Source organism: Rhincodon typus, chromosome 2 (assembly GCF_021869965.1).
Source record: "Rhincodon typus isolate 14 chromosome 2, sRhiTyp1.1, whole genome shotgun sequence".
Classification (NCBI taxonomy): domain Eukaryota; kingdom Metazoa; phylum Chordata; class Chondrichthyes; order Orectolobiformes; family Rhincodontidae; genus Rhincodon; species Rhincodon typus.
In genome coordinates, this window is record NC_063333.1 from 64,885,809 (window position 1) to 64,913,227 (window position 27,419).

Genomic DNA, 27,419 nt, shown 5'->3' on the forward strand with positions numbered 1-27,419 from the left:
ACAGAAAATCCGTCAACTGAAAATAATGTGTGAAAATTGTTGTGAAAGTAATCTTGCCATCTTACGCTGCAATAAGTTAGTTTACCACAGTCATTGCATCAAGTCTTTATGGTCAAGTATTCTTACTGTCTGCACGAATTTGATGTACTAGCTCAGTCTTTATAAATTTTATTTTAACTGATATAAATGTAGCTTTTGCATACAATTATAAAATTATTCGGCAGAACATTATTAACCACGGGCAATGTAAAATCACTGTTGACAGTGTCTTTTTCTGCAGAAATGTAGAACGATCTAAGTAATGCATTCTACTATTTTAGTAGGGTTAGAGAAACAATGGATCACTGCATTGGAATCTCTTCTTTAATTGTTTAAGATGGTAAAAACCGAAGAAAAAGGGGTAGGAGATGGCTACATGGCTACTGAATCTGTCTATTTCACAAGAAAATGCTACATCCCAGGAATCAACCCAGTAGTAATAGATAACACAGTGTGGAGCTGGAGGAGCACAGCAGGCCAGGCAGCATCAGAGGAGCAGGAAAGCTGACGTTTCGGGACCAGTGTGTTCCTCCAGCTCCCCACTGTGTTATCTCTGACTCCAGCATCGGCAGTTCTTACTATCTCCAATCCAGTAGTAAACCTTCTTTGAACTCTCTCCAATGCAAAAATGCCCCTCTTTTTGTAAGAACACCCAAAATGTACATTGTGTTCTGAATGCAGTCTCCCCAATGTGCTGTACAATTGTAGCAATATTTCTTTAGTTATAATACCACATCTGCCTTGCAATAAAGATCAACATTCCATTTACCTTCCAAATTAATTGTTTCTAACTCTGTGTTGCAGTAGCACTCTGATCCCTCTGCAAAATGTTCTGTAATCTCTCTCAAAATTTTTTGGTTAATTTGTGGGATACAAGAGTATTGGTTTAGCTCGTATTTATTCCCCATTCCTAATTGGCCTGGAGAAGCTAGTGGTGAGCTGCCGCCTTGAATTGCTACAATTCTCAGGGTGGAACACAGCTGGTGAGAAACCACCAAGGAGGATTCTGGGAAAAGTCAGCTCAGTCACCATGACTGCGAAGGGGATCTTGCAGGACCCGGTGCTCATCAGGATGAAGAGCGTCTAACAGAGGGAGCTGGTGATAAGCAACAGAGGAGGATTCTGGGCAAAGTCGACTCAGTCACCGTGACTGAGAAGGTGATTGCGAACATAGACTTGGCTGCTCGGGAACCAAGTTTGCATACTGAGTGAGTAGTGCCTAGAGAGGGATAAAGTACTTCTTTGTAGTTCTAGTGTTCTAGGAATAAAGACGTGAGACACCTGAGTTTGGTGACTAGTGGGTAATGTTGTGTAATCAGTTCCTGTATTTTTGTCTGTTGGTGATTAGGTTTTGAAATAGGAGAACTTGCCTGCATGGAATGCTCCTCCTGAACCTCAAAGGATGAGGAGCAACTTGATAGAAGTTTACAAAAATGTGAGTGGCAAGGAATGGATTGTTGGAGTCTTTTTCCCAGGGTGTAATGTTATTTACTCAGGGACATAGATTTAATGTAAAAGTGGCTAAGTTTAAAGGAGATGTGAGAGGCAAGTTTTTTTTTAACGTAGAGGGTGCTAGGTGCTTGGAATGCAATACCAGAGGAGGTGGTGGAGGCGGATACAATAACAATGTTTAAGAGGCATTTGACAGATTTATGAATAGGCAGGGAATAGATGGATATGGACCACATAGAGACAAAAGGTTTTTATTTTCAAAAAGCATCCTGTGTCGGCATAGTCTTGGTGGGCTGAAGGGCTTGTTCCTGTGCGCTATACTGTTCTTTGTGGAGGGACACCCACAGTGCTCTTAGGAAAGGAGTTCCAGGATTTGACCAAGGGCTAGTGAAGGAACAGTGGCATTGTTCTGAGTCAGGACGGTCTGTGGCTTAGAGGAGAACTTGCAGGTGGTGCTAGTACTATGTAACTGCTGCCATTGTCCTCTAAGTTGGTTGTGCTTGTGGGTTTAGAAGGTGCTGTCAAAAGAGTTTTAGTGAGTTACTGCAGTGCATCTTGTAAATGGTATACACTATTACCATGTGTGTCAGTGATGAATCAAGTGAATGTTGAAGGTGGTAAATGTGCAGCTAATCAAGCCTACTGAGTGTTGTTAAACCTGCATATATCCAGGCAGTTGGAGAATATACTGTCACACTACTAACTTGTGTCTTGTCGATAGCTTTAGTAAGACAGGTGGTGACTTACTCACTATAGAATGCTTCAACTCTGACCAGCTTTTGTAGCCACAGTATTTATATGGCTGGTCCAGTTCAATTTCTGGTCAGTAATAAACTTCAGGTTGTTAAAGGGGGATTCAGTGGTGATAATTCCATTGAACATCAAGGGGCAATATTTAATTCTTTATTCAGCTTCTGTATTCTTCCTGCCACACTGGATGACCTCATTTTCCTGCATTGCACTCCTCTGTCAATTATTTGCCCACTCATTTATTCTAGCTTTATCCCTTTGTAGGTTCTGTGTGTCTTTCTTACAATTTGCTTGCAAGCATTGATTCCTGCAGCACCATAGTAGTTTCAGTTTTCCAATCGGAAAATGACTGCTTTATCGCAAATCTGTTTTGTTTCTATTGGTTAGCCAGTCCAATATTCATTCTAAACTTTTACCCCAAGCTCCTACTTTGTGTAGTAACATTTTATATAGCACTTTATTGAATACCTTTTGGAAATCCAAATGCACTACTTTTATTGACTTGGAGACTGTAAGGACTGCAGCTGCTGGAAGCGAGAGTCAATAAATGTGGAACTGGAAAAGCACAGCAGGTCAGAGAGCATTCGAGGAGCAGGAAAGTGAACGTTTTGGGCTGAAACATTGACTTTCCTGCTCCTGGGATGCTTTTCCAGCACTACATTTGCTGGTTCCTTCCATCCACACTAATCATTACATGCTCAAAGGACTCTATGGAATATGTGGAATTTGATTTCACTTCCATATTGACTCTGCTTGACTGTATTAAAATTTTCTGTACGCCGTTCCATTATTTGCTTATTAATGGATTCCAGAATATTTTTAATGAATCATGTTTGGCCAGTTGGACACAGTTTCCTACTTTGTGTCCCTCTTTTGTTTGATAGTTCTGTATTGTTTGCAATTTTACAAGCTGCTGGGGCCTTTAGTGAATATTGGGAAGTTTGGAAGATTACATCCAATACATCCACTGTCTCTGCAGTTACTTCATTCAAGATGCTAGGATGCAGACAATCGGGTCAAAGAAACTTGTCAGTCTTTAAGCCTAGAATTTAATACTACCCTTTTCTCTAGTGACAAAGATTATTTGAAATCTCTTCCTCAATTTTTGCACCTTAATTTTCTACTATTATTGGCTTCCTTATAATGTCTTCTACCACAAAGACACATATATAATATTCATTCAAAGTTTTTCCAATTTTCTTGTTTCCACTTTTATTTCCCCACACTCATCATCTAAAGATTCAATATTTAGCTACTCTCTTTGTTTTTATATACATATAGAAGTCCTTTTTTTAAAAAAAATTCCCTACTCTCACAGAAATTCTTTCATTTCTAAAGATATTAGCATGCACAATGTTTTGCTGTATCATTTGCCTTTTATTTCAATTTGATGGCATCTTTACCTTAGTTAGCCATAGATATTTCATCTATTTTAGAGTATTTCTTTCTCCATGGATTTTTTTTTTTAAAGAATTCTGCAACATTTCATCAAATGTCTACCACTGCTTATCTATATTACATATTCATCAAGTTTTCCAGTTCAGGTCAGCTAACACTGTCTTCATACCCCTAAGTTGTCTTTTTTAAGTTTAAGACTCTAGTCTCTAATTCAAGTGCCTCGTCCTCAAGCTAAATTTGAAATTCCATCGTGCTGTGATCACTCTTGCTGAGAGATGTTCCTTAAAATTAGATTGTTACTTAATGTTGTCTGCACATTACCAGATCTAAAATAATCTTATTCCCTACCTGGTTTTACAGCATGTTATTCAAAGAAACTGAGCTGAATACTCTCTGTGAACTTGTCCTCCAAGCTACATTTGCCAATTTGATTCTTCCACTCTAAATGAAGAGTAACGTTGTGAAATATTATAACAGTACCTTTCTTACATGCTCCCATTAGTTTTGGATTTATGTCTGCCCTATATGTAGCCTCTGTTAAGAGGCTTTCAGTCTACTTCCCACAGTAAATTCTTTCTTTGTGATTTCTTATCACCACCCAAAATGACCCTATACCTTCCAAGCCTAGAAAACTTTTGACTCCTAAACTGCTTCCTCCTCCTTCCTTTCTGCCAAACTAATGAAATGTTAAGTGTCTCAGATATTCAGCTATCAGCATTGGTCAACTTGCAGCCAGCACTGAAAGAGGATTTCATGCTCTTTTAACGATATTTCCAGTGCATCCCAATTCTCTGTACTGCATCAACCTGTTCATGTCATATTCTCTTTCTAAAAACGATACTTTTATACAGTTGAAAACAGCTCCTCAATGCTTTCTGTTAACTTGAACTTTTTTTTTCCGTAATTTGTGAATACTGTTGGTAAGCATTCTGTTCTCCTGTTCTTACTGATCCTAAACTTGGAGATGAGTGTCCCAAATGAGGAAAAAAAATTCTGTCCTGAGCAAGTCAGTAATTTTGAGTAGGCAAGATTTCTACTGAAGATTATTCCAAGAGACTTCATTGCTTCACTGGAACGCAGGAGATACAAGAAGAATTTCATCATGCCCTACCATTCTTCTGTCTGCCAACATAGCCAAAAGCAATTTCAAAGACAATTCCTTTTGTAATTCTGCTTCAACAAATAAAGTATTGAGATGTGGATGTGTTTTTAACCTTGGATTATTAAACTAAATACATTGGATAGATTTTTCTCTTTTCTAATCAATTCTGGTGAAAGGTCCCACCCCAAAGGTTAACTGTCTTTCTTCTGTAGGTTACTGACAGATCAATTACATGTCCAACTTTTCTGTTTTTCTTTAAGATTTTAACCTCAGAAGAATTGACAACAGTCAGAAGTAAATATTAATAAATAACAAGATGACAGAATATCACCAGTTGAACTCTTTTGTGTTTTTCTGTTGATGCAGACGGGCCTAGAACGTGGTGTCAGTCACCTTCAGTACGTAGCGTGGCCTGATCACGGTGTTCCTGATGACTCAATGGATTTCTTTGACTTTGTGTCTTATGTGAGACAGAAAAGAATCGGAAGAGACAATGAGCCAGTTATTGTTCATTGCAGGTACTTATTTTCTTTTCAGCAGGGAAAGCAATTATGCATGCTGTCTTGCTGAGTTTGGATGCAACTATAAGGTAGATCTGCAGGAAGACTTGACAACCCCTTTATTGTCTCCGTAATGAAAACTTATCGTCAGGTTGAGAATTTGACATCTGCAGTAGGTTATAGTTTCCTGACTAAATTAGCATTGCATTGCTTTGAGCAAAAAAAAACTTTTAATTGTGTCCAATAGTGTTAGCTAGTATAACACTATTTTAAAGTTTAAGTTTAATCGATATGTAACTTTTAAGTACTTCTACGAAATGTGAACTTTGCATCTGGGTTCATACTCGTAAAAATACAGTTATTTTGGTTTGTCATTTCAAGCTAAGCATTCGGTAAATTTTACATTTTTTAATGTGGATATTAAGTTTTCCTCACTGGAAATTTCATTATATCGAACCCTTACATACTTAGCTCACAATCTGATTTTACAGGGTTTTTTTTAAATGCATTTGTGGGAAGTAGATATTGCTGACTTGGCCAGCATCATTACTCATCACTATTTGTCCCCAGTTGTGATGTTGCATCATCCCCTGAACTGTGCAGTATGTGGAGTGGGAGTTCACGTATTGTACTGCAAAGGAGGGTGTTCCAGGATTTTAACTCTGGAACAGTGAAGTACTGGCCTGCTGTGTTCACCCAGCTCCACACCTTGTTATCTCAGACTCCAGATCGGCAGTTCCTACTATCTCTGATGTGAAACTCTAGTTCACCTTCTGGTCAGTAATGATATATATCCCAATTCAGAATGGTGTGTTAATTGGAGAGAAACTTGCAGGTGACGGTGGTACCATGCATCTGCTCTTTCTAAGTGATAGAATTGCAGGTTTGGAAGTGCTTTCGAAGCAGCCTTAGTGAGTTGCTGTCATGTACTTTGTAGATGATACACACTCCTGCCACTGCACATTGGTGGGGAGCATGATAGGTTACAGGGATGGATGGATACCAATCAAGCAAGGATATCTTTTTTTTTCCTTTTCATTTATTCATTCATAAAATGTAAACATTGATGTCTATCCCAACATTTATTTCCCATCCGTTATTACCCATGAGATAGTGGAGGGAGTAAATGGTGATAGTTGTGGCTGGACGGGAAACGAAGTGAGCTGCTTTGTTGTTGGAGCTGTACCTATCCAGGCAAGTGGGGAATATTCCATCACACTCTGAACTTGTGCCTTGTAGATGGTGAGAAAGCTGTGGAGGTTCCAGAAGTGAGTTACTCCATAAAACTTAGATGCGGATGTGGGCCATTTAAACTAACATGTCTGTTCTGCCATTCACTGAGATCATGGCTGATCTGATAACCGTCAATTCCACTTTCCTTCCTTTTTCCCTACAACCCTTAATTCCCTTGCTGCTTTTAAATTGTCAATCTCAACGTTGAATATATTTAATGATCCAGCCTCCATAACCCTCTGCAATAAAGAATTCTACAGATTCACTACCCTCTGAGAGAAGCAACTCTTCCTCAACTCTGTCTTAAATGTGTGACCCCTTACAGAAATTATGCCCTCTGGTCCTAGACTGTAGAGGAGAAACAACCTCTTTGCATTTACCTTATCAAGCAAGCCTCCTCAGAATCTTACGTACGTCAATAACGTTGCCTTCGTTTTGCTAAATTCCAACGAGTACAAGCCAAACCTGCTCAATCTCTCCTCATAGACCTGTCCCTCCAAACCCAGGGTCGGTCTTGTGAACCTTGTCAGGACTGCCTCCAATGCCAGAATATCTTTCCTTAGATAAGGGGCCCAAAATTATTTATAGTACTCCAGCTGTGGTCTGAGTAATGCATTGTATGGTTTTAGCAAAACCTTCCTACTTTTATACTCACTCTTCCCTTTGAAATAAAAGCTAACATTACATGTCTTCTGGATTATCCACTGAACTTGGATGCTAGTTTTCTCTAATTTGTGATGGGACTCCCAAATTCCTGCAGTTACAGTCACAGTATTTATGTGGCAACTCTAGTTCACCTTCTGGTCAATAATGACCTTGCAAGAGGTTGATAGTAGGGGATTCTGCAGTGGTAATGCCATTGAACCTTAAAGGACAGTGGTTAGATTCTCTCATTGGAAACGGTCAATGCCCAACATTGTGTGGCACACATTTTAACTGTTACTTTTTAGCCCAAGCCTGTCCGGGTCTTGCTGCATAAGGCTAGAGTTTGCTTGCTTGTCTGCGGACTAACAAGTCGTAGAATCCCTACAGTGTGGAAACAGGCCCTTCAGCCCAACAAATCCATGCCAACCCTCAAATCATCCAGTCCAGACCCATTCCCCCTATCCTTTCCATGTAACCCACCTAATCTACGCATCCCTGAACTCTCTGGGCAATTTAGCATGGCCAATTCACCTAACCTGCACATCTTTGGACTGTGGGAGGAAACCGGAACACCCGGTGGAAACCCACACAGACACGGGGAGAATGTTCAAACTCGACACAGAGGATGGAATTGAACCCAGGTCCCTGGCATTGCAAGGCAGCAATGCTAACTACTGAGCCACCGTGCTGCCATGATGCTGAACATTAGCGCTGTTGTCCATGCACCACATCACTTCTGATCTTATGCTGGTCATTGATGGATTAGCTGAAGATGGTTGGGTCTAAGAAACTACTCAGAGGAACTCCAGCAGTCATAAAATAACTGACAGGCACAACCACCTTTCTTTGTGCAAAGTGTCACTCCAACAATGAAGACTCCCCCTCCCCCCGGCCTCAATAATTCCCATTGAAAATAATTTTGCTTTCTTAATTTTGACTTCTTAATGTCATACTCAGTCTAATGCTGTATAATGTGAAGGGCTGTCATTATAAACTTCCTTCAAGAGTTGAGCTGCTTTGTCCATATTTGGACCAATCATTTATTGAGATCAGGTGCTGCGCATCCCTTGCAGAACCCAAACTGAGGATCAGTGAGCGTGCCATTGCTGAGCAAGTGCCACTTTAGCACTATCATCAACACTCAACAGCTTACTGATGATCAAGAGTAGCCTGATGGAGTGGTAATTGGCTGAGTTGGATTTGTCCTCCTTTAATGCACAGGACCTACTGGGGAAATTTCCACATTGCTGGTTGGATACCAGCATTGCAGCTATAATGGTACAACTTGACCAAGTGTGCACTTAATACCCAGAGCACAAGTCTTTGGTACTATTGTTGGAATGTTATCATGGCCCATAATCTTTGCAATGTCCCGTACATTCAGCCATTCCTTGATATCACATGCAGTGAATTGAATTAGCCGAGGACTAGCATCTGCAATGCTGGGGACCTCTGGTCGAGATGAAGATGAGTCATTCACATGGCTCTTCGAAGTTGGTTGAATTTGCTTTATTTGAACTGGTGTGTTGTGCACCCAGCCATCAAAAATGGGGACATTCGTGGAGCTCTTTCCCTGTTTGTCGTTCAATTACCCACCAACATTACAATTACTTGTGGCAAAACAGCAGTGCTTAGGTCTGATACTTTGGTGTGGGATTGCTTAGTTGTAGTGCATTCTCTTTCTGCTATTGGCAAGACAACATTCCTGTCTTTATAGGATGTTGATCATGGATGAAAGTCTACAAATGGTGCCTTTTAAAAGTTATGAGGAGATACTTAGTTTCTGTCTTGGAGATGGTAATGTTTGGCATTTGTGATATGAATATCCCATCCAGTTATCATTCCATGCCTGAGGATTCTCCATTTCTTGTATGCTGCAACATAAGATTGTTTGCATGATCTGATCTGTTGCTTGTAGGATGATTTAGCTCTCTCTAATATGTACTGCTCTTGATATTTATTACGCATGTAGTCCTGTATTTGAATCATACCTAGCTTAAAGGACATAAATCATTGCAGTTCCAGGACTGCGACAAGAAGCTTGGTGAGGATGAGGTCCAGGAAATTTTTCCCTCTTGTTAATTTCCTCATCACACTAGACCCAGTCTGGTTAATATGCCCTTCATGAATTTGCCAACTCATTCGGTAGCCATATAACTCCGCTGTCCTGGCAATAGTTATTGAAGTTCCCCACTCAGAGTATATTCTATGCTATTGCTACCTTCACTGCTTCTTCCAAATGGTGTTTAACGTGGAAAGGTAGAAATTCATTGAAGGAGGGCACTTGGTGGTATTAGCAAGATTAATGCAATTAGCCTATTTTTCTGTGTTTGATTTGATGCCATGAGACTTCATGGGGTCTGAGTCAATGTTGAGGACTCCCAGTTACACTCTCTACTCAATGTACAGCAAGGTGTCGCTTACCCTTGCTGTATCTGCCATGCCAATAAAACAGGACATATGCAGAACATATATAGGAAATGTGTTGGAAAATTTGGAGCATTAGACCAGTTGTTCTAGCTCTCCCAGTTTTTTTGCTTGTGCTTGTATGGTAGTGAGCAGGACATTGTAGAGTTGCATTCTAAAATTGTACAGAATGCATCCACCAATCTGAAAGAATATACTTTAGTTCACAATAACATTTTTTTTTGTCTCTTCCATCTGCTCAGCAATGTTCCTTTTACTGTCATGCATTACAGTCTGAGAATCAAGCCATCTCCACCTTGATTTTAAACAGCATTATCATCCACCATTTAGAGCTGCTGAGCACATTGAAACTCATGGAGATTGTTTAAAAGGCACTATGCTGAGATTACCATATTACAAGGCTGCTGCTAAAGATTTTGTTTTTGTTTTCCTTGTTGCTACCAAGGTATTTGAAAAGACTAGGTGCCGTTTATTTCTATTCTCTGTACTAAACTGCATTACAGTTTCCCTCCCATGATTGTGTTTTTTGGAGAAATATGGGAAGAATACAATATTGAATGCCAGACAGCTCACACTGCATCTGAATTAATTATGTCTTGCATTGCATCTCCAAACCAGAATATACTAGCAAAAGGGCACATAGGAAATCAATGGGCAGGGGTAAGCCTGTTGATCCATTAAGCCTACATCTCAGAATCATTATATCTGGAACATTATGATAATTTACTGATACCAACAAACAGAGATAACCACCTGCCCACCAATATTCATGTAATTGATGATAAAGTTGACAGATAAAATAATTGCAAAATCATTGAGACCTTCTACTACAAGTGTAGCACAACCATTATATAAACAATTAATCCTGGTGTAGTGTAGGCACAAGGCCTAGTCAAGGACATCCTCATATACAGGGGAATCTCAATTTAGGAACGTCCAACTTATAAACACTCAGACTTAACAAATGCAATTGCGTACAGGGGTGTAATTTTAAAGAGCAATATACAAACATTTCCTGTACTTACGAAAAGCTGCTTTACATTGTCCTGCATTATGTTCCAAAGTGTGTAAAAATGGAATTCAGAATGGAGCCTGTTCAGAACCCTGGGTTTGCCTGTATCTGCCTTGTACTTCAGTTGGACACGTGTGTGCATGTGCAATTGTTGCATATATAGCATCTAGCATTGTCATCAGTGACAAATGCAACCACTTTAAGGCTGTATAATGTATTAAGTCTTACAAATGTTTTTTATGTATGTCGATCACATTCTCATTGTAGATCTAATTCAAGTCACTTTTTATAGAAATTGCTGACTTATGCTTAAGGCTTATCAATATTAATTGTTTTGTCTCTCCTCTGCAGTTGGCTTTATTTCTGTGATTTATTTGCAGTGCTGGAATTGGTCGAACTGGTGTCCTTATTGCTATGGAGACAGCAATGTGTTTAATTGAAAACAGCCAACCTGTATACCCGCTGGATATTGTTAGAACAATGCGAGACCAGCGTGCCATGATGGTACAGACATCGGTAAGATTTAAATAATGTGTGAAAAAAAATGAAGCCATTTACTGTCATTAATTTTCAAAATCCTAGACGGAACATTCAAGTGAATTTTTGAGCAAATATACTACTTTATGGTTTTTGGCTAATCTATTATCCTCCCACTTCTCAGATCTTAATTTATTTCTCGCTTTCTCATCAATACCCTGTGTTATTCCCTGACTGAGACAGTGAGCAAGAAATCATCTTCAATGCCCTCATCAATTGCAATTGCAGGTGGTTTTGAAATGTTGAAAGCTATGCGGATTTAGTCCCTGTTTTCTGGAAATAATAAAGTTACATCCTAACACGACATGGCAACAGCAGACTGTATTCTCGATTACAGCTGGAAGATGCTTCGTAATTTTCATTTTCTGACAGCAGAACATAGAACAGTACGGCACAGTACAGGCCCTTCGGCCCACGATGTTGTGCTGACCTGTTATCCTACTAAGATCAATCTACCCTGCATACCCTACATTTTACTATCCTCCATGTGCCTATCCAAGAGTCGCTTAAAAATCTCTAAAGTATCTGACTCCACTACCACTGCCGACAGCGCATTCCACACGTGCACCACTCTCTGTGTAAAGAACCTACCTCTGACATCTCCCCTATACTTTCCTCCAATCACCTTAAAATTATGCCCCCTCGTAATAGTCATTTCCACCCTGGGGAGAAAGTCCCTGACTATTCACTCTGTCTATGCCTCTCATCATCTTGTACACCTCTATCAAGTCACCTTTCATCCTTCTTTGCTCCAATGAAAAAAGCCCTAGCTCCCTCACCCTTCCCTCATAAGACCTGCCCTCCAGTCCAGGCAGCATCCTGGTAAATCTCCTTTGCACCCTCTCTAAAGCTTCCACATCTCTCCTATAATGAGGTGACCAGAACTGAATACAATATTCCAAGTGTGATCTAACCAGAGTTTTATAGAGCTGCAGCATAACCTCACGGCTCTTAAACTCAATTCCGCTGCCAATGAAAGCCAACACACCATATGCCTTCTTTACAACCCTATCAACTTGGGTCGCAACTTTGAGGGATCTATGGACGTGGACCCCAAGATCCCTCTGTTCCTCCACACTGCCGAGAATCCTGCCATTAACCCTGTATTCTGCATTCAAATTCGACCTTCCAAAATGAATCACTTCACACTTTTCCAGGTAGAATTCCGTCTGCCACTTCTTTGCCCAGCTCTGCATCCTGTCAATGTCCCATTGCAACCTACAACAGCCCTCCACGCTGTCCACAATTCCACCAACCTTCATGTCATCGGCAAAATTACTAACCCACCCTTCCACTTCCTCATCCAAGTCATTTATAAAGATCACAAAGAGCAGAGGTTCCAGAACAGATCCCTGCGGAACACCACTGGTCACCCAGCTCCAGGCTGAATACTTTCCATCTACTACCACCCTGCGTCTTCTATTGGACAGCCAGTTTTGTATCCAGACAGCCAAATTTTCCTGAATCCCATACCTCCTTACTTTCTGAATGAGCCTACAATGTGGAACCTTATCAAATGCCTTGCTAAAATCCATACAAACCACATCACTGCTCTACCTTCATCGATGTGTTTTGTCACATACTCAAAGAATTCAATAAGGCTTGTGAGGCATGACCTACCCCTCTCAAAGCCATGCTGACTATTTCTAATCAAACTGTGCTTTTCCAAATAATCATAAATACTATCTCTCAGAATCCATTCCAATAATTTGACCACCACAAAAGTAAGACTGACCGGTCTGTAATTTCCAGGATTATCCCTATCTCCTTTTTTGAACAAGGGAATGACATTTGCCACCCTCCAATTTCCTGGTACTACTCCAGTGGACAGTGAGGACGCAAAGATCATCGCCAAAAGAGCAGCAATCTCTACCCTTGCTTCCCGTAGTAACCTTGGGTATATCCCGTCTGGCCCAAAGGACTTATCTATCCTCGTGTTTTTCAAAATTTCTAGCACATCCTCCTTCCTATCATCAATTTGTTCAAGCATATCTGCCTGTTTCATGCTGGCCTCACAAACGTCAATGTCCCTCTCACTGGTGAATACTGAAGCAAAGTATTCATTAAAGACCTCCCCTCTCTCCTCTGACTCCACACACAACTTCCCTCCACTATCCCTGATTGGCCCTACCCTCACTGTGGCCATCCTCTAGTTCCTCACATAAGTATAGAAAGCCTTGGGGTTTTCCTTGATCCTACCCGCCAAGGTTTTCTCATACCCTCTTCTAGCTCTCCTAAGTCCATTCTTCAGTTCCTTCCTGGATACCTTGGAGACCTCTAGAGCCCTGTCTGATCCTTGCTTCCTCAACCTTAAGTAAGCTTCCTTCTTCCTCTTGACTCGGTGTTCTACATGTCTTGTCATCCAAGGTTCCTTTACCTTACCATCCTTTCCTTGCCTCAGTGGGACAAACCTATCCAGTACTTGTAGCAACTGCTCCCTAAACAACCTCCACATTTCTGTCATGCATTTCCCTGAGAACATCTGATCCCAAGTGGTGCTCCGTAGTTCTTGCCTAATAGCATTGTAATTCCCCCTCCCCCAATTAAATACTTTCCCATACCGTCTGCTTCTATCCCTCTCCATGACTATAGTAAAGGTCAGGGAGTTATGACCACATATCACCGAAATGCTCTCCTACCGAGTGATCTGACACCTGGCCTGGTTCGTTGCCAAGCACCAAATCCAATATGGCCTCCCCTCTCGTCAGCCTATCTACAAATTGAGTCAGAAATCCTTCCTGGACACACCTGACAAAATGTTCTCCATCCAAACTATTTGCACTTCGGAGGTTCCAGCCTATATTGGGGAAGTTGAAGACTTCCATGACAACAACCCTATTATTTTTGCAACTTTCCAAAATCTGTTTCCCAAGCTGTTCCTCAGTGTCTCTGTTGCTATTGGGGGGTCTAGAGAAAACTCCCAATAAAGTGACTGATTTGAACCCAGGTCCCCAGAACATTGCCTGGGTCTCTGTATTAACAGTCTAGTGATAACACCACTAAGCCATTAAGAATGCTAAATCGGGCCTCTTCATTAATCTAACGCACCATCTTGAATTCTGTAATGCAATGCTTCTGTCAAAGCATAGAGTAGGATGACACTGCAGGTCATGACGGTGATCGTATGATATTGCTTGTTAACCCATTTTGCCTTTCTCCTGCTTAAATTGAGCTGTGTGCTCGTTATTCTTTCTCAAAAACGTCATAATAGGTCATGAGTTCCACATTAGTCTTGTTGATTGGCTGGACGCTAGTTACTAGAAATAGCAGAAAATCTAAATGTTCTTCCATGCATCTTTAATAAATTATGGTAATTACTGGCAAATAATTAATAGCTGCAACATTATTTGGTCCCTGAAAAGTTACGCAAACTTTGTATATAATGAGTATTTAGAATCACAATCTTTTAAGCCAAAATCATTTACGCGAGGTTGTCTTTTGCAAAAGTATTTGTTTGTGGGTGTTATTCTTCAAGCCTGCGTTCAGGTGTTTTAGTACTGTACCTCTTTTGGGTATTTTACTGACGTAATACGAAGATCAAGCCATGAGTGGAATCCAGAAGAAAACAGCATTTGGCTTTGTTTCTCTGACCCTAAATTAGTATATTTGTGAAACACTTGGCAACAAGTAAGCCATGCAATTTTTAAGCAACATAATACTCCCAACAGCTGAAAGCAGGGAGGTGAAACCAGTCAAAAACAGTTTTGAATTCCCTGAATTTTGTCAAACAAAGCATTGTCAAAATTATTTTATGATCACAACAATTTGGCCTGTCAATCAATTATGGTGCCTAAAGATCCAAAGCATATCGCCAAGTTTACAGCCTTGGAAGAAAACCATAAGAAGTCAAGGCAGCAAATTTACATTGTGAAAAGCTTGCAGTCTGACATTCTCAAATTCTGAAGAATTTAAATTGCAGTTCCTCCTTGAGTATGTGATCCTAGTTTGGTAACAATATTTGGGAATGCACCTGTTCGGCACCTCCCTTGTTTGTGTGATCATGACCATTTGGTGCCTTGTATGTACCGTTTCAAGCACATCTCCCCTACCCATCTGACTACAACAACCAGAAATTCAACACGTTGTCTGTCTGTGATCAAGGTGTTCCACCCCCCACCTCCCCCTACCTCATGCTGACAGTGGTCCTGACATCCTTTGGCACCCTAAGAAAAAGAGAGCTGACCTCAAAATGTTCTTAAACTTGGGCTGTTTGCCTCACTTGACCTCAACATTGACAACTCTCAAAAGCATTGTGAAGGCCACAAATAGTATTCAATATAACTGTGCCCGTGGGAAATTTTCTTCCCTTCTCTTCCTGAACCTGTCTGCAAGCTTTGATGTGGTTAATCAGACCATCCTTCCCCAATACATCATCTAAGTAATCTCCCTTCTTGTCAAACATCCAGTCCCAAATGAAGAGAAATATCCTCCAACTAAATATTGGGAAGAGAGAAACCATTATCTTTGGTCCTCATCATAAATTTCATTCTTAACCACCGGGTGGAAACAGGCCGTCAGGGTAATGTGAAGTGATAGGCGACATGGAGACTCTGGGGGAGATACATGGCAACCGGGGAGACCACAATACTGACACTGCCTACCATAAACCAGCATTCCCAGCCATCCTGTGCCGTTCTCTGGGTATGGAATGCTATATGCAAAATGGAACATGGCTGGGGCAACACCCAAGGTGATCAGGAGCTATGTCTGTTAGACAATTGGACATTGAAGAGGCAGATGTTTGTAAACTAGAGCTGCACTTCATACGCAGTAATTTCATTGCCCATTTGCAATCCATGGTTGGGGTATGAATGAAAATTTGAATGATTAATGAGAGTCTGGAATGGGAATGGGAACAGGAACTGAGCGTAGCAGGACCTCCCTTTTGATGTAACGTGTTGTTCACTCAGATGGCAATACACCTTCGCCAAGTTGGTGCACGCACCTGAGGCTGAAGTTGAATGAATGACAGAGACATTGCCCTTGTATCAAGGTCCAATATGCTTCACTGTCTGGAGGAATTTGTCCAGCTGTCATCTGCAGGCTTTGAGACCACTGACTCTTCCAAAAGTTAAGAACTGCTTTTGCTCTCGAATGTGCCCACAGCAGATCATTTCCAAAGAGAGTCTTACTCTACTGCTGGTGGGATGTTGGTCACTGTGGCTGAGTACCCCCCAATAAGGAGATATTATTCCTGCAGGGGCCCTCAGGATGTATGGGCTCTGCAGGAGGACCAGAGATTTTTGGCCCTGACTCCAGTACTTGTGCTGGATGCCGAGGAACTTGGGGAATGGGAGCAGTCTCCCAAGGAGGAGGAAGCTCTCCTTGTGCTTAACAGGTGCAGCAGGTGCTACAAGCCAGACAGGACCTCATTGACACTCAGTTCCATTTGTTGAGAGCTGGGTGCAGCAGACCATCATGGACTGTAAAATTGCCATTTGTTAAGTTGGCCTGTACTGGATTGTTGTCCATTGACAACTCCATTTTAAAATTTGCATAATTGCTTTAAGCTACTTGCAACTTTCTACAATCTTTTGGGATTTCTGCACTTATCCAGTTCTGGCTTTGTTCAAATCCTTGATATTAATTGCTTGACCATTAGCAGTGTTCCTTTAGCTGCATGGACCTATGGTCTGGAATAAACTTTGAGAAAGGCATTACTTCCCTAAGTTTTTCTCCTCCTTTAAGGAACTCTTTGAAGCCTGCCTCCTTGTTCAGGGTTTTGCTCAGCTATCTTACTGTCTCTCTAAGAACCATATCAAATCTTGTGAAACTGTTCCTTTGAAATGACTTGGGAGATTTTACTACTTAACTGTTTATGTAAAAGGCACTATACAAATGCGTGTAGTTATTGTTGTACACCTCTAAGCATGAAAAATAATGGCCACCCTTACAACAACAACATAAGGGGCATAAATAGGATGAATGCAAATAGTCTTTTTCCCAGGGATGGGGAATTTAAAAACTAGAGGGCATAGGTTTCAGGTGAGAGGGGAAAGATTTAAGAAGGACCTGAGGGGCAACTTCTTCACGCATGAGTGGTGCGTATATGGAATGGGCTGCCAGAGAAAGTGGTTGAGGCAGGTACAATAATAACATTTAAAAAGCATTTGGATAGGTACATGGATGGAAAGGGTTTAGACGGATATGGACCAAATGCAGGCAATTAGAACTAACTGAGTGGGCAGCTTGGACCAGTTTGGGCCGAAGGCCCTGTTTCCATGCTGTATTACTCTATAACAGCGGATCTTGATAAAAGGCTTAGCAGGAATTTCCAGTTTTGGATGGGCATCCCAAGTCATTATTTACTTCTCTGAGGTGGGTTGCAAGATGTCTTTCCAGGATTGCCAAGTCTTCTATCAGAACCTTTAAAACATCCCAGTGATCTCACTTGCCTCTACATCTTCCCACAGCTATCTAAACTAAACCTTGTTATCACCTAAACTACTTTTTTCTGATACTGTTCTTGCACAGCTTCTAAAGTGACTTGAATGTCAGAGCTCACATCCTCACATATACAGGTTTTCAAGCCTTTATCTCACACATCACTACCAAACTTCACTGCCTTATTATCTTCATAGGAAGCCCACCCACCAAAAATGCATACTAGAAATTCTAGGATCTGCACATTGGCAAGCAATTAAAATAATGTTGAGCAGTTTCCACCAGAATCTCCCATAATCAATCTTGACAGATAAATTACATACAGGAGGCACTAAGTCAAAAAATTACATCTTCTGATAATTGATTTAAAATTCCTTACCCTAACCTTCAAATTTCTTTAACCTCGATGTTCCTTTGGCCAGATTGCTGGAGACTGGACTTGCGTGTTGGGACAATGCAGAATCCCAGACACAGCAGATGCTGTGGAAATTGCCTGAGAAATTGAAGATTCTGATGGGCAATTCCCCCGTTTAGCACATTAACCCATTAATGGTGGAGAACTCCGTGGGCTCTTCTTCCATTAGAAATTAACCAGGAAAAGTTAGGCAAACCTAGTGTAATCCTGTGTGATTATTAAATCTAATCCCAATTTACCACACACTCCCACAGCTACACTTCCCTGACTCCTCACACTCACTGGAGCCCTGATAACAATCTCTCCAACCTGCTCCAATCCAGTAAAATTCACACCGCATCAACACCTCTTCTTCTACCACCTCCACCCCACCCTGATACTTGACAACTCTTTATCACTTTCTTTGCTCCACATGCAACAATTATCTTTTCAATCATTTTACTTAAACCTTTGAAAATCTCCATCCCTGTTTTCAAAAACTTCCCAGGCACCCATTGTTTTACTGTGATTTTCCAAGGCAAAAAATAGATCAACAGAAAAACCTGTCACTCCTTGTGAGCTTCCTCGAAGTGCTTCAGATTTTGTGGCTATTCTTTATGGGTGTTGGAAGCCATCAATGATGTCTATGGTAATGTGTAATCTTCGAACATCCTGATATAAACTGATGTTAATCTTTTGCACAAAATGATTGTGTAACTTTTTTTGTAATAACCAATTGATATCATGTTTGTTCTAGTTTGAGTTATTGGAATCACATTTTAAGTAAGATTTCATTTTTTCCAGAGTCAATACAAATTTGTATGTGAAGCCATCCTGCGCGTGTATGAGGAAGGTTTAATTCGACCGTTGGAAGCATGCCAGCCTGCAAGTTAGTACCCTTGTTGGAGAATTTTGACTAATTTCTACAGATTGAAACAAATCTGAAAATGTAGTGCACATCTCGGTGCTTGGCCCACTCTACAAATCTAAAGGAAACCCATTTGATGATCGAGCACATCTGATGACTGACACTTTACACCGATGTTTAAAAAAGGAATTTATTTGTAAATCTTTGTTCAAGAGGCACCACGTTTTATTAACTGTTCTGTTTCAAGTTGTTAATTTTGTCATTCCAACACATCTTTTCGAGAAACTGCTGAGGACCGGGGTACCTTTGAAATTAAAAAGGTTGATGGCAGTTAAAATTTAGTCCATGACACACTAACACAACAAATAGCAATGAGCTTATTTATAGCCCAGTGGACACAGTTTAATGGTTCTGATTAATGCTGCTAATATTTTTTTCTCATTTAATCACCTAATGGTTATTGGTTAAAAACCGTTAACTTCTGATTATTTAGGACTATTTATTACTTAAATATCATCTCATTCACAGGTTATAAACATCTCTATTCCATGAAATTAGAATAGCTTTGAACTGGAAAGCTCTCCAGCTTTCTAGTAACTACACTGTAGGACAATACAGTTTAACTGTAACACACAGGCTCAATGTGTGAATGTTTGTGTGCACAGTTGGTGAAGTCACATGTTTGACCCTTCTGATTAGATTAAAAGTTAATGAAATTTTCATACATTTTAAGTAAGGGTAATCAAGAAGTGCAACAGAAATGCTGCAGTACAAGTGATCCTTTATTGAGCGTCATGCAAAGAAAGGGTGACCTGGTATTTGCTTTAGTAGAGGTCCAAATTTTGAACCCCAGATTTCACTTAGTGTTCAGACCTGTCTGTCCTCAGAGGACGTTATATTTTTTGAACTAGTTCTTAGAAAGGCCATAGAATGGAGCTCTGTTTACGTTCAGACAGGGAAAGTGTCATGGAATCAGTCCCCAACAATCTCACAGAATTAGTGCAAATCCAAAAAGTCGGGGACTTCTGGCAAAAGGAACGAACAATTAAATAAAAGATAGTTCAAATTGCCAAATATCAGAATGTTAGGTTATTCAGGCTGAATCAAATATTTTATATATTGTATTTTTGAATATTTAAAATGTGGATACAGTAAGCTATGGTAAATTGATAATTTGGAATAATCTAAATGGTCCATTTCCCACTGCTGCAGAGAGAGGCACTAACCTGGCGTGTCTTTTCTGTGGTATTTGTCAAGTGTTTTTAGTTTATAGAGTACACTACAATCTGATAGGATCGAGAATAGCTTAATTCAGTGCAACATAGTTTTACTAGGCAGTATGTTGCGCTGAATTCTTTGTGGTACCGCAAGAAAACAATTTCCGATTTTGAAGATTTTCACCTATGTGCTTTAATTGACTACAACTTCACTTTACATTCATATTTAGTTGAATTTGTAACTAGGTTCCCCATGTGATGAATTGCTTTAGCTCACAGCAGTTCTGTTGAAGCTGTATTGTTAAGATGTGAGTTTGTCAGATTCAAGTCGCACTTTCTTGCAGCCAGTCAGACAGAAATTCGCAGACATGTTAAATGTTTCTGGCCAGGCCTAGCATCTCTTCCTCAACCAAAGAAGGAAGAGATGTGTTAAATGGATGGGATGCAGAAGATTTTATTATAATTCATACCACAATGAAATAGTTCCATGGAACACTTTTTATATGGTTAGTAAAGGAAAAGCAGTTGTTCTTTTATTGTTTCAGCAATTTTAAAATTCCATAGTTTTATTATTGCATTGTAATTACTATACAAAGTAATAGAATAAAGCAGTATTGTTATGAAAGTATGATCTTCACAGTAGAATTAGTGCCAATTGAAACAATTTTTTGACATGTCAAACAAATAACTGGTCTACGTACAGAGGTGTAACTGAAGATGTGCTGTATTGAGTAACTTTTCACATAAATTGACATCCACTCGCATCTCATCATTTACATTCTGAAAGAACCAAAGTCCTGTACTGTTCAGTACTGTCCCACCTGTCCAAAGTCCTATGCCAAGTGTTTGTAATTTGGAGAAAAACAGCTTTGTGCGATACCGTTCTTGTGAATTTGCTCTGGGTATAGGTCATTGGGGATAGTAAAGGTGTATTACTCTGCAGGAGTCACTCACTTGCTGTTGTACACCCTTATCTAAACCACTTTTGCTTCAGTTTGTGTTATTTACTTGCACATTTTAAAAAACTTAAAAAGCAGATGTAAAATTGCTGCTGTTATATTTTAGGATGGTCCTTGTAAATTGTGCAGCATGTTTATTTTGTAATACATAACCTTGTCGATTCCAACATTGTCATTAGTCCTTAAGCTGCAGCTGTGGTGAAATTTCCTCTACAAGCCTGTCTGAAATGTGGTGTAATAGCAATGCTAACCGGAAACCAATTGGACAATGTGATTTACTGCCATTTGACTGCACCAACCTGATTTTACCATTTCTCTCCTTTTCAGGATCATTGCTTGTCCGTCTTTCCCCTGCCACTGTCTGGGACTACCAGGTGTGCCATAATGGCAGACCAGTGGCATCAGTAGGAATAACTTCAGATGCTCCCAATTGGGAGAGAGAGAACTGAGCTTTTGCTCGGCTAATTAGGGGCTTTAATCTCCACCGAGGGCTGTAATTGGTTAACCAGTGCCATCTTTAAGAATCTCTGGTCTGTTTAATGCACCAGTAGAATCTGTGCTTACAGGGGATCCTATTGAGCAGCTGCCATGAATTCTTTCACAACAACAAGAAATTGATCCTGGGTTGTGGTAGCAGGTGGAATTCGCACCTTGAGTCTTTAGATATAGGATGAGAAAAACTCAGCTGGTAGTTTTTGATTCTGTGATTCATTCCGAAGGCAAATAGTTTTCTAGATTCTGCATTCCATTTCACATTTCTATGGTCCATAATTCCTGATATTGTAGTGAGTTTTTAATATGTCCTTGCCATGAATGTAATATCCTTCCTATAATGGTGTGGCCAGAGCTGCAAATAATAGTTCAGATTTGGGAGAGAAAGGAAAAGGTCAGGACTAGGTGTTTTCTCTATCATTCCCTAAGCTTATGGCTGATTTGTACGTCACCTCTCATATCCTTTGACATCCTTGACTGACAAGAATACATCCATATATCTCGGTCTTGAAAATTTCAGTTGATCCTGTACCATCGGTTTTCTGGAGGACAGATGTCTACCACCTTCACATGATTAAAGGATTTCCTTATTTTACTCCTAACTCTAGTTTTAACATTATACTCATTTATTGTCACTTCCTACACCAAAGAAATAGTTTCTGTATGTAACCTATGAAATCTCTTTACTAATTTTAAGACATCAATTAGATTGTCATTCAACCTGCTCAAATGAAGGGAAGACAAATTAAGTGTTGTACCTGTACTCAGAATTGAATCACTTAACCCTTGTTACATTCTGGTGAATCCAGTGAGAATAATTTATATACACTGAACAAACGCGAGTCTCGACTCCATACTGGTTCTGACCAAGCTTTTATACGTTTGAAATATTGCTTCCTCAACTGCTTTATTCAAGCCTGTGATAAAGGCCAATGTTATGTTAGCCGTTTTGATTCCTTGTTTTGTATTTATTGCTCCTACGAATAAAGCCCCAGCTTCTATTTGTCTTTTTGCAGTTTTTTTTTTAAAACTCCATTCACATCTTTAGAAATTTACATAGATTTCTGAATGTTTCTAAAAACTTTACTATTTAGAACACATGCTTCCCTTTCTCCAAAACACATTGCATCACATTTCTTTGCATTCCATGTCGCTGCACTCACTGCAGGTATGTCTTACATTCCTGAACATCTGATATTTCTACTAATTTGGCCTCAAGCTTCAATATCATTCCTCTTATACCTATATTAAAATCATTTCAGTAAATAGAGAACAAAATAGGCCACAACACACCTGTGGATTCCATATTAGAAAATACTAAGTTCTGTTCTTTCCTGATTTACCCTTGTTTTATAGAAGAGGAAAGGATATAATATTTTTTAACTCCAAGTTCTATTTCCAAAGGTAACACATATCCAAGTTTACTCATGAGATAAAAATGCCATTGTAAGTAATATAGACAGAATCTTAAAATTACAAAGCAATGCTGATCGCTTTACTCGATCACTAACTCTGTGGCTAATAAATTTCAATTCAGTCAGAAGGCCACAGCTCTGAGCGTTTTGAATTTTGAAGGTATAAGTGTGATTTGATTAAAGCTATTCAGATATAAATGGGAACTGATTAGAAAGGTAGTTCCTCCCAATCTCTAAGAGTAGAGAAGTCAAAAACTAGGATATATTCTAAAAATTAGAGTCAGACTCAGGAGTTAAGTTAAGAAACACTTACAAAGATTATGAGAAATTTAGAACTCTCATACATTGTAGAATACTCTCCTAAACATTGTTGAAGCAGAGCCCATTATTATGTTCGAAGAGAATCAGGTACTTGTTTGAAGAAGAGGAGTATTAAATAAAATGTGATGTGAACAAGAAGTGGGATTAGATCATGTAGATTGTGTGGAGAAATGCATAAGTGTTAACCTGATGAATTGAGTGTCCTTTTTCTGTGCTGTAACATTGTAATAAATGATAAATCAGAGTCATAGTTTTAAGATAGCTGGTGAAAGAGCCAGAGGAGTTTGTCTTTTTATATGGAGAGAATTATGATCCAGAATGCACCAGCAGAGAGTGAGTACAAGCTGATTCATGAATGACCTTAAAAAAAGAAATTGCATGTAGACTTGAAAATGACATTTTTCAGACAAATGGTAAATGAGACTGACTGGATAACTATACAATGCACTGACAGGCACAATGGGCCAGGTAATCTCCTGATTCTGTTCTTCCAGAATTATCTATCAGATGCGCATTTTTATTTATATTATATGTGTATCTGTAAAGAAAATAAGTTATTTTAAAATCTACATGCATCTACATATCCCTTGTTTCTGAGAATACTATTAAAAGCAAATGTGAGGTATGAAGGGGATGATTAATCTTGAAAATGATCAATAATTAATCTGCAGGGCTTAAGTTGAATATTGCAAATTCATATTTTCTTTTACTGATATCATCGCAATCTACAGCAGCTAATTTGACAATTAATTTTGATGTATAGAAATCTTCTTATAAATGACCCTTCTGCAAATACTCTACACTTTGCATTATTTGAAAGGTGCCATGAAAGGAATTCATGTTGGTTTTAGTGTACTTTCACTATATGAACATGAGGATTGAAAAAGAGACATGCATTAGATATTGTCTGAAAGGCTGGGAGCTCCTGGTCTGTAAGAAATGCAATAAAAATGTACTTACCTTCTGGAACCATCTCTTTTTCACTCCTAATTGGTCTATGAAAGTCTGATTTAAACAAATTAATGAAATATCCTACCTTTCCATGCTAGGGCATTTCATCTGTTGCTAGCCACTGCAGAGCAAAAGGCAGCACAACCTCTCCCTTTGTAGGGAGAAGAAGTCATAATGCACATTGCTAAAAATACTTTACCCCTCTCCCAGCCATTGAAGGGGAAAGTTAGGAAGAAATTAGTATTAAGGCCATAGTGTAAGCTGCAGCCTGTTGTTTTGTGCATACAATAGTATGGCAAGTCTACCTAAGCAGTAGATAAGATCACATTAAGCACATGAGCACAGATTATTCGTCTTATACATTCGTAAATTTAACCATGTTGAAACACTTTTAACACAGGAATTTGTGCTTGACTGCAAGTTTCAAACCTTACAATTGTGTGCAGAAGGCAATAGGCAGTGTATCTCACTATGGCTGCAGTACTAATTTCCTCCCATCTTTACCCTTTAATGATTAGGAGGAGGATAAAATATTTTTTGGCAATGTGCAATATCATCTCTTCTCCCTTTGTGACAAATACAGTTGTACTGCCATTTGCTGTGCAGTAGCTAGCAACAAATGAGAGTGCCCTAGTACAGAGAAGTAGAACATTTCATTAATCAATTTAAATCAGGCTCTCTCAGACCAATTGGAAGTGAAAAAAATGGTTCCAGGAGGTAAGTATGATTTATTGCATTTCTTGTAGACTAGGAGAAGCAGGAGCTCCTAGCCTTCCACCGTTCTGAGGAAGGGTCACTGGACTCGAAACGTTAACTTTGATTTTCCTTCACAGATGCTGCCAGACTTGCTGAGCTTTTCCAGCAGCTCCTGTATTTGAAGCCTTTCAGGCATTGCTTAGTGCCTGCCTCTTTTTCAATCCTCGTGTCCAAATCTGGAAATTGCCCCCTTCCTGAATGCTGGGGATCATTCCCAAAGATCCTGTCAATTTAGCCTACTGCCAGACAATAATTGAATAAATTAAAGTTAATGAGGTCTGTTCCTAATATGTGTTCCCTTAAGGGCATAAAATTTACAACACAATCTTTAAATGTAAAGTATAAGTTAATTTTAGTTTCGTTATCATTTCATTATTAGTTCCATAGACTGGTGACTATCATTTTTTTTTAGTAAAGGTTAGATGTCAGATTTGTACAATACTTGGTTTCATAGTCTATATTATATGTATGCTTGAGTCACACTCATCAGGTTTATAAATCATACAAGTGGAAGTGCAATTTGTATGATGAATTTTTACAGGGCCTGGCATGAAATGCTGCAAAATCCAGTTTATGAATTAAGTATACATATTTCATCTCTACAATAAGAAGACATAAAATGCATGAATGTAACTTACATTTCATTTGCATTCAAGAAGAAATATGGACTTGACTTTTTCATTATGACTCGTTGAAACAGTGCAACCTGCATACAGTAAATCCTCTTCTTACATAAAATGGAATTTTTTGACTTTGTATTTCAATAGACAGTTTTGTCCACCAGAAAGTATATATGAACATTTGAAAGCTGTGCAAAGCACAAATTTCAAATCTTTCAGCTTAGGCTCAATGCTAGCATCTTTGGTCTCTAAACCAAAAGCTGGGCTGAAGCCATACTCCAGAGAAATGAACATATGATCACAGGGCTTAAGGTGGACAAGGCTCCCCACAAGGAATTCAAAATGAGAAAAATGCCACTATGGAGTAATTCATGTCAATACAACATATCATTCAATGTAGAAATAAATCATATTCATGTTTTGTTCATATTTACCAAAAAAAGTAAAATCCAGTATTTTCTGTTTAGCTGCTGAGATTTAAGTGATGATTACATTTTACATTGGTCATGGACCTGAATGAAAATTTTATTAACTGAATTTTAAAAGCTTAATTTACATTTTATATTTTGGTTTACTCTTAATGTATACAATAAAACTTCAAAAAATACTGAATAGTTTAAATAAGTAAAGTTCATTTTTTATGGGTTGTAGTGTATGTTTCTTTAAAATTTGGCACTCAGCATGTGAGGTTCAAGGCATGAACTATTGTTTTTTTCATCCTCAAGATGAAACTTATTCTGTTCTAAAGTGCAACTGAGTAGAAATCAAACCTGCACGGAGATGTTTGTCCGTGCTGTATTTTAATAATGCAATAAGACTAACACAATAACTTGTAGTGACAGTTACTTACCCAGTCTATTTTGAAACTTAATAGAATATGCCAAGTGGCCGGGTAATTTGGTTCTTAACTTTTCTGACAAATTTGAAATCAAAATAGCTAGTTAACTTTTTTGTTTTAAAAAAGGGTTAATTCATTAAATGAAAATCTGAATTAACCTCTGCTATGATTCTGCTATCAGTGTACTTCCTGCCTAGTAAACCAGAGTTGTCAGAATATTTCTGGGAATCTAACACCACAGTAAGCTTGCAACTCACTTTTTAAGTAACTCAGATTTCAGTGTTTTGTATTAACATTGTCCTTTGGTGCACTTTCAGTACCACAGCTTATATGTGAAATTATTCCAGTACATGAATATCTGTAATTGTATCTAGATGGCGTCATTTAGAACTATTTATTCTGCTTTTCCTAGATTTTGTTTTGTTTCGAAGTTCCAGTGTTCCGTGATTGCCCATAATGTTTTGCAATAGAATAATTTTTTTGAGTTTTCTCAGAGACATAATATTTCTGATGCATACAGTGCCTTATTTCACTTTGACCAATGAGCAATACAGAACAAAATCTGTGTATAATTTAAGAATTTAAAGAAATGCTTTAGAAAGAAACCTCAAAGTCATCTAGCAGACGTTTGTCAATTAAATCACAGAGAAATTAACTTAAGCTTGATTTATTCACTTAATGTGCTGCCAGGTAGTAAAGAACGCCTTTGAAGTGCAACTTTATATGAGGGTTCTCTAAAGTCTTAATGAAATAACTAAACTAATTTCAAGAACAAACTTCTGCCGCAAATAGTTACTCTCACTTGCTATGATTTCATTCATTGTAAATGTAACACTGACAGAAATGGAATCTGATACTGGTATTGTTATTTGTTTACACCAGTGAACTGAACTTGATTGAAGACTGGGTTTGGCTACCAAACAATACAATGAAATAATCATTCGTTTGTTAAATAGATCATGAATATGTTGCTTGAACTGACTGCCAGTGGTACAATCAATTTAACTTTCTCTTGAGAATGGCAGTTTGGCACTATTGTCCTTATTCATAGTTTAAGAATATTAATCACTTTTTTGTTTTTTGAAAACAGTACTTATGACACTGGAACA

At 39.0% G+C, this 27,419-nt stretch overlaps 1 protein-coding gene across 2 annotated transcripts in view; it reads left to right on the plus strand.

Moving 5' to 3' along the window:
- The window catches only part of LOC109916905 (tyrosine-protein phosphatase non-receptor type 3-like), a 225,860-nt gene extending 203,441 nt beyond the window's left edge, over positions 1-22,419 (plus strand). For both annotated transcript variants that reach the window (XM_048614858.1, XM_048614865.1), the window contains 3 exons: positions 5,108-5,259; positions 10,939-11,074; positions 18,678-22,419. In XM_048614858.1, the coding sequence (XP_048470815.1) occupies positions 5,108-5,259; positions 10,939-11,074; positions 18,678-18,767 (378 nt within the window). In that variant the 3' untranslated portion in view covers positions 18,768-22,419. The remainder of the gene's footprint in view (positions 1-5,107; positions 5,260-10,938; positions 11,075-18,677) is intronic.
- The last annotated feature ends 5,000 nt before the right edge of the window (positions 22,420-27,419 follow it).